Source organism: Pongo pygmaeus, chromosome 5, assembly GCF_028885625.2.
Source record: "Pongo pygmaeus isolate AG05252 chromosome 5, NHGRI_mPonPyg2-v2.0_pri, whole genome shotgun sequence".
NCBI lineage: Eukaryota > Metazoa > Chordata > Mammalia > Primates > Hominidae > Pongo > Pongo pygmaeus.
The window spans coordinates 133119342-133135702 of record NC_072378.2 but is presented as its reverse complement, the minus strand read 5'-3'; the positions used below and the strand labels follow the sequence as shown (position 1 = coordinate 133135702).

Sequence of the window (16361 nt, the reverse complement as noted above, 5' to 3'; positions counted from 1 at the left end):
TAATCCCAGCTACTCTGGAGGCAGAGGTTGCAATGAGTTGAGATCGTGCCACTGCACTCCAGCCTGGGTGACAGAGTAAGACTGTCTCAAAAAACAAAACCAAAACTTGGGAGATTAACATTCCTTCTGACTTTGGTGTTTTACAGCTGAGGTGACAGTGGACATGGAAACACCAAAACAAAACAAAAAAATCTGAGCCTGGACAATGTGGTGAAACCCCATCTCTATCAAAAAATATGCAACAGGCACTCAAAAATGTCCAGATTGGTGATACAAGTAAACTAGAGTTCAAAGTGAACTTTCCTCAGAAAAGCCAGAGTACATGAGGTTGACAATTTCAATGTTAACACATAGTTCCAGGTTACACACACTTCAGAAAAAAATATCTCGGAGCTCCCTGCTTTCCATGAGGGCACTCAATATCACTACCATGCTAAGGTCAACCAGCTTCAGCTATATTATAATTACCAAACCAACCAGCATGGGAGACCCTACTCTGAGATTCTCATCAAGGCCCTAAGCCTGTTATGTATAAGATAAAAATAAAAACACTGGTATAAAGTTTTCAAAACCAGGATTGGCCAAGTATATGGCCTCACAACATTCTTTTAACGGTACATTTATCCAAGTTTAAAACACACCAAACACCAGCCACGGCTTCTCTCACTGTGGAGATTTCTAGGGACTGGGTGCACGTGCATTCAAGCCCCTCTCGCTCCTGCACAAAACAGTCAATAAGGCCAGGAATGGTGGCTCACACTCGTAATCCCAGCACTTTGGAAGGCTGAAACTGGTGAACACCTGCTGTCATAAGTTCTAGACCATCCTGGCCAATATGGTGAAACCCCATTTCCACTAAAAATACAAAAAAATTGCCAGGCACCTGTAATCCTAGCTGCTTGGGAGGCTGAGGCACGAGAATCACTCCAACCCAGGAGGAAGAGGTTGCAGTGAGCCAAGATTGCGCCACTGCACTCCAGCCTGGGCAACAAGAGTGAAACTCCGTCTCCAACCAAAAAAGTCAAACGAATGTCCGCAAGCATTCCTGGGCATCATAGACTTGTCCCACAGGCAAGATATGATCCTGGCCCAACTGTGTACTTTCTACTAACCTGCCCAGCAAGTCTACTCACTGTCCTTTCATAGACTGCAACCTATTAAAAACACACAGCCTCTCTCTCCAGATTCTAGGCTAGCCTAGTGAGGGATAAATGCCCATAAGCTAAGTAACTGGCCATCACCAACACCACATGGCAGACCTATCTTTGCTAAGGCTGTCCAGGTTTGAATTGCCCCATGATGTAGTCATTGGCTGGGGAGAAGACCTTGAGAGCAAGTTTCCAGTTAATCTGTAGTAATCACTTTGCGATGATTACATTTTACTTTGCTAACGGGGACCTTATTTTACTGCCCCAAATAAAAAGCCAGACATGAGGAATGTGAGTCAAAGATTTATTTCATTTCTTGCATTTGAAATACTCTTCGATGACATCCTTGGCCTGAGACTCCTTGCCATAGTCCTTAAAAAAAAAAAAACACGCATGCAATTTCTTGTTAATACTTAGAAATTTCACCAAGCTATTAGTATCAATTATAGTGGAGCTTCAACAATTAGATATGTCTTATAAAAATGTTTCCCATCACTAAGATTTGTTATAGCCATTTTCAGGGACCTTAACGACTTCAATGTCCTTAAGGCTCGTAACATGGCTTTACTATTGCCAGTTTTTAAAGTATGTCTGCACAAACACAATCAGGTAAGCAGATTCATTGGCTGGCTTGTAAATTACAGTTTTTATTTTTTTCCTGAAATGCAGAAAATGCTTTAAACCTGTTCAATCAGTTTTTTCCTTTTATAAGATCCTCAACTTATTTCAATATAAGGTTTTATATGATTAGCCAGCATAACCTTCATCCCTAAAATAAACGGTGACTTACCTTAACTACTACACAACTGCAACCAACCACTTTACGGGGTTTCCCCTCTCTGTCAATTTTACAGAGGCCTACCCATTCTCCTAGTTTCTTGTTGTCATCAACCTATTGGGAGAAAATTTAAAAAAAAAAATCACATTAATAGACATTAACATTACCAAAATTAAATTAAACTCAAAAGGTGGCTGTAGTCAGAAGGGTGACATGGCAGTTTCCTCATGGCATGGGTTCAGTAGAGGGAGCCAGTTGTCATCATGTACAGCACAAAGATCACCTACAAACCTGTTACTAATCTTTGTTGTATACCAACGTCAAAATTAGGATTCAATTCTGCAGGTATAAAATGCTTCTACCTACAATCATCTTTAAAATGGCCGACAATATCAGGTGCACATAATATTTACACTTGCACAAAATGAACAGCTTGAGACTTCACAAAATTTACCCTGGTACACAAGCATCACTGAACATTAGTCCCAACACAATCCTTAGCAGCCTTACCTTAATCAGGTTGATTTGGTGTTCAGCACAAAGCGCTTCCACCAACTTGACATACATAGGCTCATCACAGTTGGATGCAAGCACACAAAGATGGGCTTGGCGCCTGAAATTCAAATTACAATGGAAATGAAGCTAAAACTCAGATCCAAACCCATCATTTTTGCATTTTAGGAGGGTTATCTTTGCACTAACACTTGCAAAACATAAGCAGCAAATCCACTGAACACAAATGCGTACAAAATTGCTTAAGTCTGAAGAACCTGCTAGGGAGCATGTACATCTTCAATTAACCTACAACTGGTCTTCAGTAAAACCTCTTTCCCTGACACACTGAATTGGTATAAGTCATTTTTAAAACTTGTGGCCCAAACCCAACCATAATAGCTTTCTTGTAAGCCAGCTTCATATATCTAAAGAAACATGTGAAAAGCCAGGCACAATGGCTCACTTCTGTAATCCCAGCACTTTGGGAAGACGAGGGGGGCAGATCACCTGAGATCAGGAGTACCAGACCAGCCTGAGACCAACATAGCGAAACCCCGTTTCTACTGAAAGTACAAAAACTAGCTGGGCATGGTGGCGTGTGCCTGTAATTCCATCTACTCGTGAGGCAGAAGAATCGCTTGAACCTGGTAGGTAGAGGTTGCAATGAGACCGCGCCACTGCACTCCAGCCTGGGGGACAGAGCGTGACTCTGTCTCAAAAAAAAGAAAGAAAAAAAAAGCTGTGGCATTAATGGAACAGTTATGAAATGCCCTGCAATACTGCCGAAATAGGAATAATACAGAAAATTCATACTAGGACCTACTAAATACATTAAACAATAATGCCGTTTCCATCGGATTGAATTGGCTAGATTACACCAAAACGAACTTGTCCTGTAAAACCTTAAAACTGCATTTAAATTCAGCTCAAGAATAGGTTGATTTGTCAATACCACCACCCTAAAAAACACATTAACTCGACCCATTCAAATACATTAACAAATATCCCAAATTCAAATAAATCACAGCTATTATACTACTAAATTCATCTAGGACCAAATGCTTCTGAAACCTGAGTTTGAAATTCCATTAAATTAATGCTTGTTTTGCAAACTACCAGATGTAATGTGGCTCTCCATCTCATCTATCCGCCAGATAAGTATAAAAGTGACTAGCCCCAAAACCTACAGGTTTGTCAGACTCTTATGTTTCACTCATAAAAGGAGTGAAGGGGTATCCGACAATTAAAGTCATCATTCAAACACTGTAGTTTTGAGTGCGTATCCCCATTCCAAACAGCAACCCACACATTTTAAGTGGGCTTTATAGATCTAAGTTCTGATACCTTTTCCTAGGTTTCCGGTAGGACGGATGCCATTCAGAACTTTTGCGCTAACACCATGAACTCCATGCCTTCTTCCCTTGGGTGGCAGTTTTGTTCCGGCTGCAAGAACCCACAGTATTGAGACTGATACACGTACTTGTCTAAGGCTTTGGCAGCTTCGCGAATTCCACGTGCTAGGCCATCGTGGATGAGGGCGGTCTTCAGAACCTCTTGTAAAGCAGTATTAACGTCCATTACACCTCCAGCAGCAATGCTGAAACGCAACACATCAGAACCATCAGTTAAAATCCTCACACCACATAAGACCTTGCACTCAGCAAAAGCTAAGCGTGCAACAGACGCGCTTACGGCGACCCGTTTGACCCAGTCCTGTTCCGCCAGTTCTAGCCCCACGCCTCAGCCACACCGCGACCCCAACTCCAACCCCGGCCCCTGAGCTCACCCTTCCTCGGCCATGGCGGTGGGTTACGGGCGAAGCTGAATCTTGAACGCACTAAAAAACAAAAGTATTGACCTGTTAAAGAACCAGATACTCGTCACCAATCCCAGCAAGAACACAACGAGCCACAAATCATAACCAATACACCCCCTACCGCCTCACTCAACTTACCCCAAGCCTCCGCCTCCGCGCGACTCGGCGGCGGCAGGGAAAGAGGCCTCAGCCGCACGCATGCCGGTATTTAAGGGTTTTTCAGGCCCCCTGTGCGCATGTGCACTCCCACCCTCGAAAGAGGTGGCTCCCTCGGTGCCGGGCCTGGGGAGTTTGTGTTTCCGGATTGAGGCGGTTCTGAGGCAAGAGTACTGCGAGTTTTCTATCTCTGCCAGGCCGGTCCTTGGCGAGTGCAACAGGCACTACGCGGGCAGCTTCGCGTTGTTCTTCTTTGCGGAGGCGTGGCCCACCGAGGCCCAGGGAACTCATTCTACGGAGCGCGACAGGAGCCAAACAAGTGTGTCCGCGTGGTCTTTAAGGCACCTAGAGCCTTGTATCCCGCCGAGCGCCAGTTTTAACCCTTTCCACACCACGTTCTACTTTCCTGTTGCTTCTACAAGAACCAGCCTTCCCAGGCAGCGCACTTTGTTCCTTCGCTTCTAAGTCACCCTGAGAGACCATGATTGTGTCGTTGTGGGTGTGATCCTCATCTTTATCTTCATGAAAGGAGAGCCTACACGCTTTCACTATTCCAGGCTGGAGTGCAATGGCGCGATCTCGGCTTACTGCGACCTCCGGCTCCCGGTTTCAAGCGATTCTCCTGCCTCAGCCTCCCGAGTAGCCGGGATTGCAGGCGCCTGCCACCACCCTGGCTAATTTTTTGTATTTTTAGTAAAGACGGGATTTCACCATGTTGGCCAGGCTGGTCTCGAACTCCTGACCTCAGGGGATCCACCCGCCTCGGCTTCCCAAAATGCTGGGATTACAGGCGTGACCCGCTGCCCCCGGCCGCTTTCACTATTTCTAAGCCCTTTCCCTGCAGTGTGTTGGTAAAGGGGAACCCTGCAGCCAGGGAGTCAATTCTAGTTTCTAAGTATAGAGGGAGTCGCTTCTGAACGAAGTTTGTTCTGCTTTGTTTGGTTTTTAACGACGCATTGTGCTCGGAATACACAGTTCCGCGCAAATCAGAATTCCTCAAGTGGATTTTCAACACCTACAATGTGCCTGACGCAGGGCCAGGGCCAGGACCTGGGCCTGGGACTACAGACATGAAATATCCGGTCTTTGAGGAGTCCATTTTCTTCTAGGAAGCAATATTTTAAATTTGGAAGTGATTGGCCATTCCCCAATCCCCACTTCCAAACCAAACTCACGAAACACTACTGAATATGATCAATACTGCCTTTGTGTTTAATTTCCTCTCCTGGGTAGTCAGCCGCCAAACCAGTGAACAATTATTAGGCGCTTGGCACGTGCCAGCGCTGTGAATCCAGTGGGCAGATACTGTTAGAGTGGTGAGTGCAGCGAAAAAAACAAAAATGGGTAACGCAGTAAGAGCGCCAGGGAGTTCACCAGAACAGAGACCTGCTGTAATGTTAATAAACTGATAGAGTTCAGTTTTAGATTTTCCGTTGGTTTCAGTTTCGTTTTTAAAGCATTGAAGCTGCTTCTCTGTCAGTAACTCATGCAAATGTTTATTGAGCTTTTGATTTTAAAAAAAACGAAAACAAAAACGAGGAATTTATAAAGATGATTCATTCCTGCTGACCTGGTTTGTTTGTGGTGGGATTAAGATTTGACACAAAAATCAGAATACCTCAGGGCCACAGAGGAGATACAAAGTGGCAGGGGGTTAGGGAGTGGGGATGGTGTGAAAAAGTAAGAGGACCTCAGGCTTCTGGCAGCATTTGAAACAGGCTCAAAACAAAAACTAAGGGATTCCAAATCGGTGAGCATGGAAGGAGAGGACAGGGTATTCTAAATGGATGAAAGTGTAGGGGCAAAGGCGTGAAGACCTTCTTGCCTTTTTTGGAGGTTATAATTAACACGTTTGTATTTTTGAAAGAGAATGTGGCAAATAGTCTTTCAGCACATTTCTTATTATCTAAAGACAGTAAAGTTAATATGCTAAGCATATTAGATTCCTTCCCAAAAAAAATTTTTAAGGAAGAAGCAGGGAATTTGGGAAACCTAAGTGAAAACATTCACTGCCAAACAGTATATTTATGTTGGGGGGAAAATGATCAAGTGCCTTGTTAGCTAAGGCAGTTGTTCCCAGTACCAACCAACTCAGACTTGGTTTCTATCTTTTAGCAGCTGCTAATCTGTTCTATTGACTCAGACATCATGGATCTCTGCTTTAATATGTCATGGCACTAAATGTTTTTTCACACAAAACTCCCTCCTTAGAGGGAGCTACATTTTTTTTTTAAGTCCTACTTATATAACCAGTTCTAACCCCCGAAATGAAGTCAGAGGGCACGCTGGTGATACAGGGGTTCTTTAATATAGATTCTCCTAGTTCACTTTTTTTTTTTTTTTGAGATGGAGTTTTGTTCTTGTCGCCCAGGCTGGAGTGCAGTGGTGGGATCTTGGCTCACTGCAACCTCCACCTCCTGGGTTCAAGCGATTCTCCTGCCTCAGCCTCCCAAGTAGCTGGAATTACAGGTGCCCACCACTACGCCCAGCTAAGTTTTGTATTTTTAGTAGAAACGGGGGTTTCACCATGTTGGCCAGGCTAGTCTCGAACACCTGACCTTGATTGATCCGCCCACCTTGGACTCCCAAAGTGCTGGGATTACAGGTGTGAGCCACCACACCCAGCCTCCTAGTTCACATTTTTAAGGTTACCTCCTCTCAATTTCAGAGACTGGTAAAGGTGGGAGACAATGCTACATAGAGGTTAGTGGCTGGTCACTCATACCAGCAGAGTATAACACATCATGTGCACAAATATGAGTCTGACACACATATGAAAACTAAATGTATTCTAAAGTTTGTTTTAGGAACAATACTGATAATAACAGGCAATTTGTTTCACTTTTTCTATATGCCAGATAAGGCGCTAAATTCTTTCAGGTATTTTTCCCCTTTATTGTTATGGAGACCCTATCTGGTAGTGATGGTATTATCCCACTTTAACAGGTCAGGAAGCCAAGGCTTAGGTAGCCCAAGATCACACAGCTAATAAGTGTGGAAGCTGGTATTTAAGCTCAGTGGACTTCAAAGCCTGTGCTCCTAACCCTTCGGTCATTTGAATGATTGCCAGAATGTGGAAAGAAGATTGCCGAGAATTCAAGAATAACTCTTTACATCTCCAGTTTGGCAATAGTACAACTAGTTCTATCCCACTGTGCTAAAAACTATATAGAATGAGGAAGGGAATATTGCTGTTAGGCAGAAAAATTTGCATTTGGATTTAGAAATTTGGATTTCTGAATTATCTAAGTGTAGATGGGTAGTTTGCTAGGGCTGCCATAACAAAATACCACAAACTGGGTGGCTTAACCAACAGAAATCTATTATCTCATAGTGCTGAAGGCTGGAAGTCTGAAGTCAAGGTGTTGGGAGTGTTGGTTCCTTCTGAGGGTGTGAGGAAGAATCCATTTCACACCCCTTTCCTAGCTTCTGGAGGTTTGTTGGCAATCTTGGTGTTCCTTGACTTGTGTTAGCAAAACTCCAATCTTCGCATGATGTTGTCCCTATGTGCATGTCTGATTTTGTGTCTGAATGTTTCCTTTTTATAAGAATATCAGCCATATTGAATTAGGGACCCACCTGCTCCAGTATGACCTCATCTTAACTAATTACCTCTACAACAAACTTATTCCAAATCAGGTCTTGTTCTGAAGTGGAAGGGGTTAGGATTTCAACATATGAATTTTGAGGGAACACAGTTCAACTCATAACAGATGACAAAGGAGGAGATACAGAATGATCAAATGAAAGAAAGCATCTTTGAGATGAACTGCAAAAAAACTTACTTTGAAGAGCAGAGCTGGAGAGAAAAACCAGGCTGAGGCATAATAATGATTTTATATCTTCGAGTGGTCAGGAGGACCAGACTGTGCAGGGTTAAAATTCCAGCTTACTTTGTGACCTTTGGCAAGTTATTTTCTTTCTGAGCTAGTAAAATGGTGGTAATGCTATAATATTTCTGTGAGGATTAAATGAGATAGTCATTTAAAGTGTTTACCACTATGCCTGTAAAGTAATTTACCTTATAAAGAACTTCATATGAAAATACATGGAAAGGTTCTTAAATATTACCTTTCTCCTGTCCTAAACCATCCAGCACTTAGTACAGTGAATTGCGTATTGGAGGCTAAACACATGTGTACTGAATGAATTCACCGAGTGAAATAAGATTAAAGAAGACTCTTGGGGCTGGGTGCTGTGGCTCAGACTGTAATCCCAGCACTTTGGGAGGCTGAGGCAGGTGGGTCACGGGGTCAGGAGTTTGAGACCAGTCTGGCCAACATGGTGAAACCCCGTCTCTACTAAAAATACAAAAATTAGCTGAGTGTGATGGTGGGCGCCTGTTATCCCAGCTACTCGGGAGGCTGAGGCAGGAGAATCACTTGAACTCGGTAGGTGGAGGTTGCAGTGAGCCACTGCACTCCAGCCTGGGTGACAGAGCAAAACTCCATCTCAAAAAAAAAAAAAAAAAGCCTCTTGTGTAGATGTCGTACTTAAAGGAAAGCCATGTTGATGACTACCATAATAAATTAGAATTTGTTGGGAGTTAGTTGGAAGCTTTGAGCATCCCAGAAAATCACTTTTAATTTGAAAACTTCAAGTGTAGAAACTAAATACAATGGATGGAAATGAGTGATAAGAAATAGGAGAAAAAAACTAAAAAATACTATACTGCTGCAACTCAGGAACATATAGGCTTAACTCTCATTTATTATAGCATGTAGTTTTAAACATACTGAAGAAAAATTAGTCATAGCTGAAGAAAGATTTGAATAGAATCCCATTATATCAAAGGAAGAATTAAAGGAAAAAAAGAAGTTGCAAAGAGAGAAGAAAACAGAAAATAAGAAAGCAGATGCATTAATAAGAGTGGGATAGACTAATAAAGGCTGTTGGTAGTAGCTTGTAAAGTTAACATGTTTATTAAGTGAAAACAAGGTTGTAGGGGAGAATGGGGCTAGATTATTGTATAGCTAAGTATGAAGCCTGTGCCAATAGCTTATATTTTTGGAGGGTTTTGTGTAATTATCATCTAAGTTTTCACAAGGCTTAGTAAGAATATATCTTCACCTGCTTGTTTTGTAGTTTTTATCTGTTCTTTTTGGTTGTTGTTGTTGTTTTCTTTAGAGACAGGGTCTTGCTTTGTTGCCCAGGCTGATCTTGAACTGCACTGTGCCCAGCCATCCACTTTTGTTTTTTTTTTTATTGCTACCAGATGTTACCACAATTCTTGGGGTACTGTAGCTGCACACTACAGGGCTGACTTAGAGTTCATGGAAACTAAACAAACATACTATGGAATATAATTAGAGATAATACTTTATAAGTATTATCCTGAGTAGCTGGGATTATAGGCGCCCACCACCACACCTGGCCAATTTTTATAAATAAACTAATTATAAACCAGCTATGCAGTATTTTTTTTTTTTTTTTTTTTTTTTTTTTTTTTTTTTTTTTTGAGACGGAGTCTCGCTCTGTCGTTCATGCTGGAGTGTAGTGGCACGATCTTGGCTCACTGCAACTTCCGCCTCCCAGGTTCAAGCAATTCTCCTGCCTCAGCCTCCCGGGTAGCTGGGATTATAGGCGCCCGCCACCACACCTGGCCAATTTTTATAAATAAACTAATTATAAACCAGCTATGCAGTATTTTTTTGTTTTTTTTTTTTTGAGACGGAGTCTCGCTCTGTCGTTCATGCTGGAGTGTAGTGGCACGATCTTGGCTCACTGCAACTTCCGCCTCCCAGGTTCAAGCAATTCTCCTGCCTCAGCCTCCCGGGTAGCTGGGATTACAGGCACCCGCCACCACGCCTGTCTAATTTTTGTATTTTTAGTAGAGACAGGATTTCACCATGTTGGCCAGGCTGGTCTCAAACTCCTAACCTCAGGTGATCCGCCCGCCTCAGCCTCCCAAAGTGCTGGGATTACAGGCATAAGCCACCGCACCTGGCCGCTACACAGTAATTTATAAATGAAATAAAGAGTAGTGGAGGGTAGAGCAAAGCTTAAATTAACATTAAATTGATTCCCTTAGGATACAAAGAGGGCTGGTGTGGGGGAGACTCCAGCCCTTTCTGCTGCTTCCTCTGCTGTTATCTGCGCAACATTTCTTTTGAAAATGGGTCCTGATGTTCTAAAATGTATTTGATGCATGCAGTTCTTATTAGAGAATCATTAGAATGAAGGCAGTACCACTCCTATTCTTATAACTGAAGCTACATTAAAAAAAAAAAGTCCTATTTTTATAACTGGTTCTAATCCTACAAATGAATGTAAAGGGCAGACTGGTGATTCAAGGACTCTTTGATGTAGATTCTCCTCTCTATCATTTTCTGACTCTGTAGCCTTAGTCAAGAGACTTCCAAACTCTGGATCTGCAAAATGAAGTAGGCAATTATACGAGATACCCTTAAGCACTTTTTCGGTTTCAGCATTCTACATCATTATTTTCAAACAATTTTCGCTGCTGGTAAATGTTGAACATCCTTTGCTGTCTGCTGTATTAGTTTTCTGATTTCACTTGACTTTATCCACATGACTATGAGCTGTAGTTAATGCCCGCCTCCCTCCTATGTCTCCAACTTACAGATGATATCTTTATTTGAAAATACAGTTATTGCTTTTTAAATATTAGAACAAGTAAGCATATTCATTGTAGAAGATTTGAATAATACTGTATCAGTGATAATTCTTTGCATGCAATGGAATGAGCTGTGGCCAACATTTAAAAAATGAATTTATTTGAAATGTACTGGATGGCTGAGAGAATAGAACAGTTTGTTTGAGCAGTCAGGTCTAGGGAATGGTAAGAATAGAACGGTTTGTTTGAGAAGTCAGGTCTAGGGAATGGGAGGAATGGAATAGTTCCAGGGGTCTTGGTTATAGGACCTGATCAAAAGCCTCTTAAGGCAGTGCTTTATAAAATGACTATCTATCAGGGGATTTTTCACCCAATCCATCAAAGATTATTAGTTTAATAAAATACAAGAAATATTAATTACTAGGAGGTTATGCAAGACTAACCTTGCAGATAACTAATGTAACTCTGAAAATGTTACAAAACAAAACAAAAAATAACTACCTGAAGACACTGGAGAGTGACCAAAAGCAGACAGAATTAGGGGATAGGTGTGAGGACCAACACTAAGAAGAAGGAATGACACTGGATGATTTTCTATTTTTATGAGTGTTAGCATGAGGACACCCTTAGTCAGTGCTACATGGAGCAACTAATAGAGTTCCTCAGTTGTAATGCCTTAAAAAAACCAGAGAACAGAGTTGTATTAGTCAGTGTTCTCTAGAAGGACAGAACTAATGGAATATATATAAAATATAATATATTTTTTTATATGTATATGTATATGTATATTTTTTGAAACAGAGTTTTGCTGTGTTGCCCAGACTGGAGTGCAATGGCATGATCTTGGCTCACTGCAACCTCTGCCTCTTGGGTTCAAGCAATTCTGCCTCAGCCTCCTGAGTAGCTGGGATTACAGGCATGCGCCACCATGCCTGGCTAACTTTTATATTTTTAGTAGAGACGGGGTTTCACCATGTTGGCCAGGCCGGTCTCAAACTTCTGACCTCAGGTGATCCACCCACCTCAGCCTCCCAAAGTGCTGGGATTACAGGCATGAGCCACTGCACCCAACCCATATATAAGGGGAGTTTATTAAGTATTAACTCACACAATCACAGCATCCCACAATAGGCCATCTGCAGGTTGAGGAGCAAGGAGAACCAGTCTGAGTTCCAAAACTGAAGGACTTAGAGTCCGATGTTCAAAGGCAGGAAGCATCCAGCACGGGAGAAAGATACAGGCTGAGAGGCTAAGCCAGTTTCTCTTTTCTCATTTTCTATCTGCTCATATTCTAGCCACACTGGCAGCTGACTAGGTTGTGCTTACCCAGATTAAGGGTGGGTCTTCCTTTCCCGGCCCAATGACTCAAATGTTAATCTCCTTTGGCAACACCCTCACAGACATACCCAGGATCAATACTTTGTATCCTTCAATCCAATCAAGTTGGCACTCAGTATTAACCATCACAAGAGTTTAGAATAACCATGGCACTGGAAATTGAAGAAAGGAGGGAAATCCCAGAAAGGAGAGAGCCAGAGAGGGGAAACCCAGAATTTTCCGTGTATGCTCTGCCTCAATCTCTGGCTGAGCTCTGAATTACACACACATGGGGTAGCACGGTGGCTTATGCCTGTAATCCCAGCACTTTGGGAGGCTGAGACGGGTGGATCATAAGGTCAGGAGTTCAAAACCAGCCTGACCAACATGGTGAAACCCCATCTCTACTAAAAATAAAAAAAATAGCTGGGCGTGGTGGCGCATCCCTGTAATCCCAGCTACTCAGGAGGCTAAGGCAGGAGAATTGCTTGAACCCAGGAGGTGGAGGTCACAGTGAGCCGAGATTGCACCATTGCACTCCAGCCTGGGTGACAGAGCAAGACTCCATATTAGGAAAAAAAACAACAAAAAGAAAACCTCCAAGCAACACAGCTAAGACTAAACAAAATGCACAGAGATTACAGCTGCTGCTTTTCCCATCACTGGGGAAACATAAAGTTTGAGTCAAGGCAGGTTAACCCTCTGCTAAATTCTTTTTTAAAATTACATTCTTTGGAAGAATGTAACAGAATCCAGAATCTCTGCAATGTATCATTAACAATGTCTTTGATATGATCCAAAATTATGCTATATACCAAAAAACTGGAAAACATGACTCATACTCAAGAGAAAAGGATCCCAAGATGATCATATGTTAGAAGTAGCAGACAAGAATTTTAAAGCAGCCATTAAAAATATGATTAAGAATGTAAAAAATGTTCATAATGAATTAATAAATAGGAACAGTATAAACTATGAAAGAGCATCAAATAGATATTTGAAAACTAAAAAGTAAAATATGAGAAATAAAAAATTTACTGGAAGGGCTCAGCAGTAGATTGGAGATGATGAAAGAGTCAGTAAACTTTAAATAAATCTGAAATTATCCAATAGAGAGGGAAAAAAGCCAATTTAAAAAAAAGGTATAGAGCTGCAATGATCTGTTGGACAAAATTTAAAGGTCTAACATATATGCAATTAGAATACACGGGACTAACATATAGGCAGTTGGGGTGCCAGAAGGCAACAAAATGAGGGAGGAAACAATATTTGAAGAAATAAGGCTGAGCACAATGGCTCACACTTGTAATCCCAGCACTGTGGGAGGCCAAGGTGGGCAGATCACCTGAGGTCAGGAGTTCGAGACCAGCCTAACTTGGTTAAACTCCATCTCTACTAAAAATACAATATTAGCTGGGCATGGTGGAGCATTCTTGTAATCTCAGCTACTCTGGAGGCTGAGGCAAGAGAATCGCTTAAAACCTGGGAGGCAGAGGTTGCAGTGAGCCGAGATCACGCCATTGCACTCCAGCCTGGGCAACAAGAGCGAAACTCCACCTAGAAGAAAAAAAAAAAGAAAGAGAGAGAGAGAGAGGGAGAGAGAAAGGAGAGAGAGAGAGAAAGAAAGAAAATAATGTTCAAAAGCTTCCCAAATTTGGTGAAACACATAAATTCAGATTCAAGAAGCTCAGTGAACCCTGAGAAGAATAAATACACACACGTATACACCCCTAGGCATATCATAAGTGAGATATTAAAACTCAAAGATAAAATTACAGTAGCATTTAGGGGGAAAAAGACACATTACATACAGGAGACCAATAATACAAAATTCCACTAATTTCTCTCAAAAAATAGGAGCCAAATGAAGACAGAACCACATCTTGAAAGGACTGAAAGACAACTTTCTACCCATATTTCTATATTCAATGAAAGGGACTGCCAGAATGAAGACAAAATGATGACATTCAGAGCTGAACAAAAACTAACAGAACTCATCACCAGAAGACTCACACTTGAAGAAATGTTACAGAAAGTTACTCATGTTGAAGAAAAATGATATCAGATGGAAAATTTACATGTTCCAGAAGGAATGAAGAACACTGAAAATGATAAATATGTGAGTAAATTTCAGACTATTTTTCTTTTTGATTAGACAGTACATATAGCTATCTAAAGTAAAAATTATAATATTGCATGATAAACTTTATGTCTTCATAGATATAATGCGTATGACAACTAAAGAATGAAGGATGAAGAGAGAAGAGGTGGCTGCTGGGTAAGGCCGTCTGTATGAGTCTAACAATCTGCAAGGTTCTTACATTTTACATGAAGTGCTACAATATTAATGCTAAGTGGACCAGAAAAGTTAAGAATGTGTGTATTGTAATTCCTAAGCAACGACTAGAAATAGTTGAAAGAAATGTAGGTAAAATGATAACATATAAATTATAATGGAATTCCAAAATCTCTTTTTTTCCAATTAAGCCAAAATAAGGTAAAAAACAAAAAAAAAGGAAGAAGAAGAAACAAATGAGTAAAAAACAGATGGGAAGATATAAAACAAATAGTAAAATGGTAGATGTAAACCCAACCCCATCAATACTTACCTTATATGTAAGTAGACTATCTTCTCAAATTAATACTTGTTAATACCAGAGGAGGGGAAGTTTTTGACTTGTTTTATGAGTGCAGAATTACTTACTACCAAAGCCCGACAAAAGAAAATAAAAAGAAATTACAGATCAACATTACTCATAAACATAGACAAAAAAACCTTTAACAAAATATTAGCAAATTGATCCAGCAATATATAAGAAAAGAGAATACATCTTGACCAAGCAAGATTTATCTCAAGAATCCAAGGTTAACATTAGACAATTGATCAGTGTAATTTATTAAATTAACAGAATAAAGAAAAAAAAATGTACAATAGACGCAGAAGTACTATTTGATAAAATTTAACACAAATTCATTTTAAAATTTCTCAACACGTTAGGAATAGAAGGTAGCATCCTTAATCTTCCGAAAGGCACATGTGAAAAACCTACAGCTAACCTCATACTTTATAATGGAAGACCAAGTGTTTTTCTTGTAAGATTGGGAACAAAGTGAGGCTCTCCATTCTCACCACATTTATTCACCATTTTACTGGGCATCCTAGTCAGTGCAATAAAATAAGTGAAAGAAACAAAAGCATACATTTCAAAAAGGAAGAAGTAAAACTCTATTCACAGATGGCATAATTGTTTATGCAGAAAATCTAAAAGAATCTATACAACAATGACTAGAACTAACGAGGGAATTTAGCAAGATTGCAGGATACCAGATTAATATAAAAGTTCATTTACTTTTATATATAATCAGCAAATTGTTGGAAATTTAAATGTAAAAATACCAATTTTAGTAGCTTCTAAAACTAAGGTATTTAGGAATAAATTTAACATGAGGCATATGATACCTACATGTGAAAAATGTGAAAATGTTATGAAAGAAATATCTATATAATTGGAGAGATATACTATGTTCATGGATTAAAAGCTTAATAGTGATTCAGTATCAGTTCTCCCCAAATTGATATATGGAGTAAAAAAAATACCAGTAAGAATTCCACCAGGTTGTTCGGAGAATATGAGAGCTAATTGTGATATTTCTCTAGAAAGTCAAAGTAACTAAAATATTCAAACCACTCTTGAAAAAGAACGTACTTGGACACTTTTTACTGCCTGACTTCAAACACATCAGGTCTTGATATGCAATGGAAGCAAGTGAGTGGAAGAAGCTAGCACCACCTAAAATCTCTTCTGGTGAGAGTGGCAGCATTCTTGAGGAGTGGGGATGATGTTCTAACTACAGTGTCTCACACCTGGCTCCCGTGGTATTGGCAGCATGTGCTGGAGATGTACGTCCAGCAGGGTTGCAGTGCCATGCATACTGGACCACTTAGGTGGTGTGACTTCAGGCACTTAGCCTCTAAGTGGTATGCATGATCCTCCTGATGATACTATGTGTTACCTAATAATCAATGATAAATTCATTTTCCGCTTAAATTAGCCAACAATGCTTTTTTTTTTT

General features: G+C 40.7%; 1 protein-coding gene and 3 non-coding genes across 5 annotated transcripts; all 4 read right to left on the bottom strand.

Annotated features, from left to right (window-relative positions):
- Positions 1-1438: 1438 nt before the first annotated feature.
- RPS12 (ribosomal protein S12) lies at positions 1439-4636 on the bottom strand. Of its 2 annotated transcripts, none has more exons than XM_054492348.2 (6): positions 4376-4636; positions 4208-4258; positions 3902-4018; positions 2437-2539; positions 1939-2040; positions 1439-1520 (listed from the first exon to the last, which is right to left on the bottom strand). In XM_054492348.2, the coding sequence occupies exons 2-6, from the start codon at positions 4219-4221 to the stop codon at positions 1458-1460; spliced, it is 399 nt and encodes a 132-aa protein (XP_054348323.1). In that variant the 5' UTR covers positions 4222-4258; positions 4376-4636; the 3' UTR covers positions 1439-1457. The 2 variants fall into 2 exon arrangements, with proteins under 2 accessions (XP_054348323.1, XP_054348322.1); XM_054492347.2 differs by having other exon boundaries at positions 4208-4279; positions 4376-4491.
- On the bottom strand, positions 1652-1781 carry LOC129039774 (small nucleolar RNA SNORA33). The gene has a single exon (XR_008503475.1). It is a non-coding gene; the product is annotated as a small nucleolar RNA SNORA33 (small nucleolar RNA).
- Positions 2120-2198, bottom strand: LOC129039785 (small nucleolar RNA SNORD100). The gene has a single exon (XR_008503483.1). It is a non-coding gene; the product is annotated as a small nucleolar RNA SNORD100 (small nucleolar RNA).
- LOC129039757 (small nucleolar RNA SNORD101) lies at positions 3611-3683 on the bottom strand. The gene has a single exon (XR_008503459.1). It is a non-coding gene; the product is annotated as a small nucleolar RNA SNORD101 (small nucleolar RNA).
- Positions 4637-16361: the final 11725 nt, after the last annotated feature.

Excerpts from the sequence above, each read along its gene's own strand:
- RPS12 (XM_054492348.2), bottom strand. Across the intron at positions 2,041-2,436 it reads ACCAAATCAACCTGATTAAG|GTTGATGACAACAAGAAACT; the intron begins GTAAGGCTGCTA and ends TTCTCCCAATAG. Across the intron at positions 1,521-1,938 it reads GCAGTTGTGTAGTAGTTAAG|GACTATGGCAAGGAGTCTCA; the intron begins GTAAGTCACCGT and ends TTTTTTTTTAAG.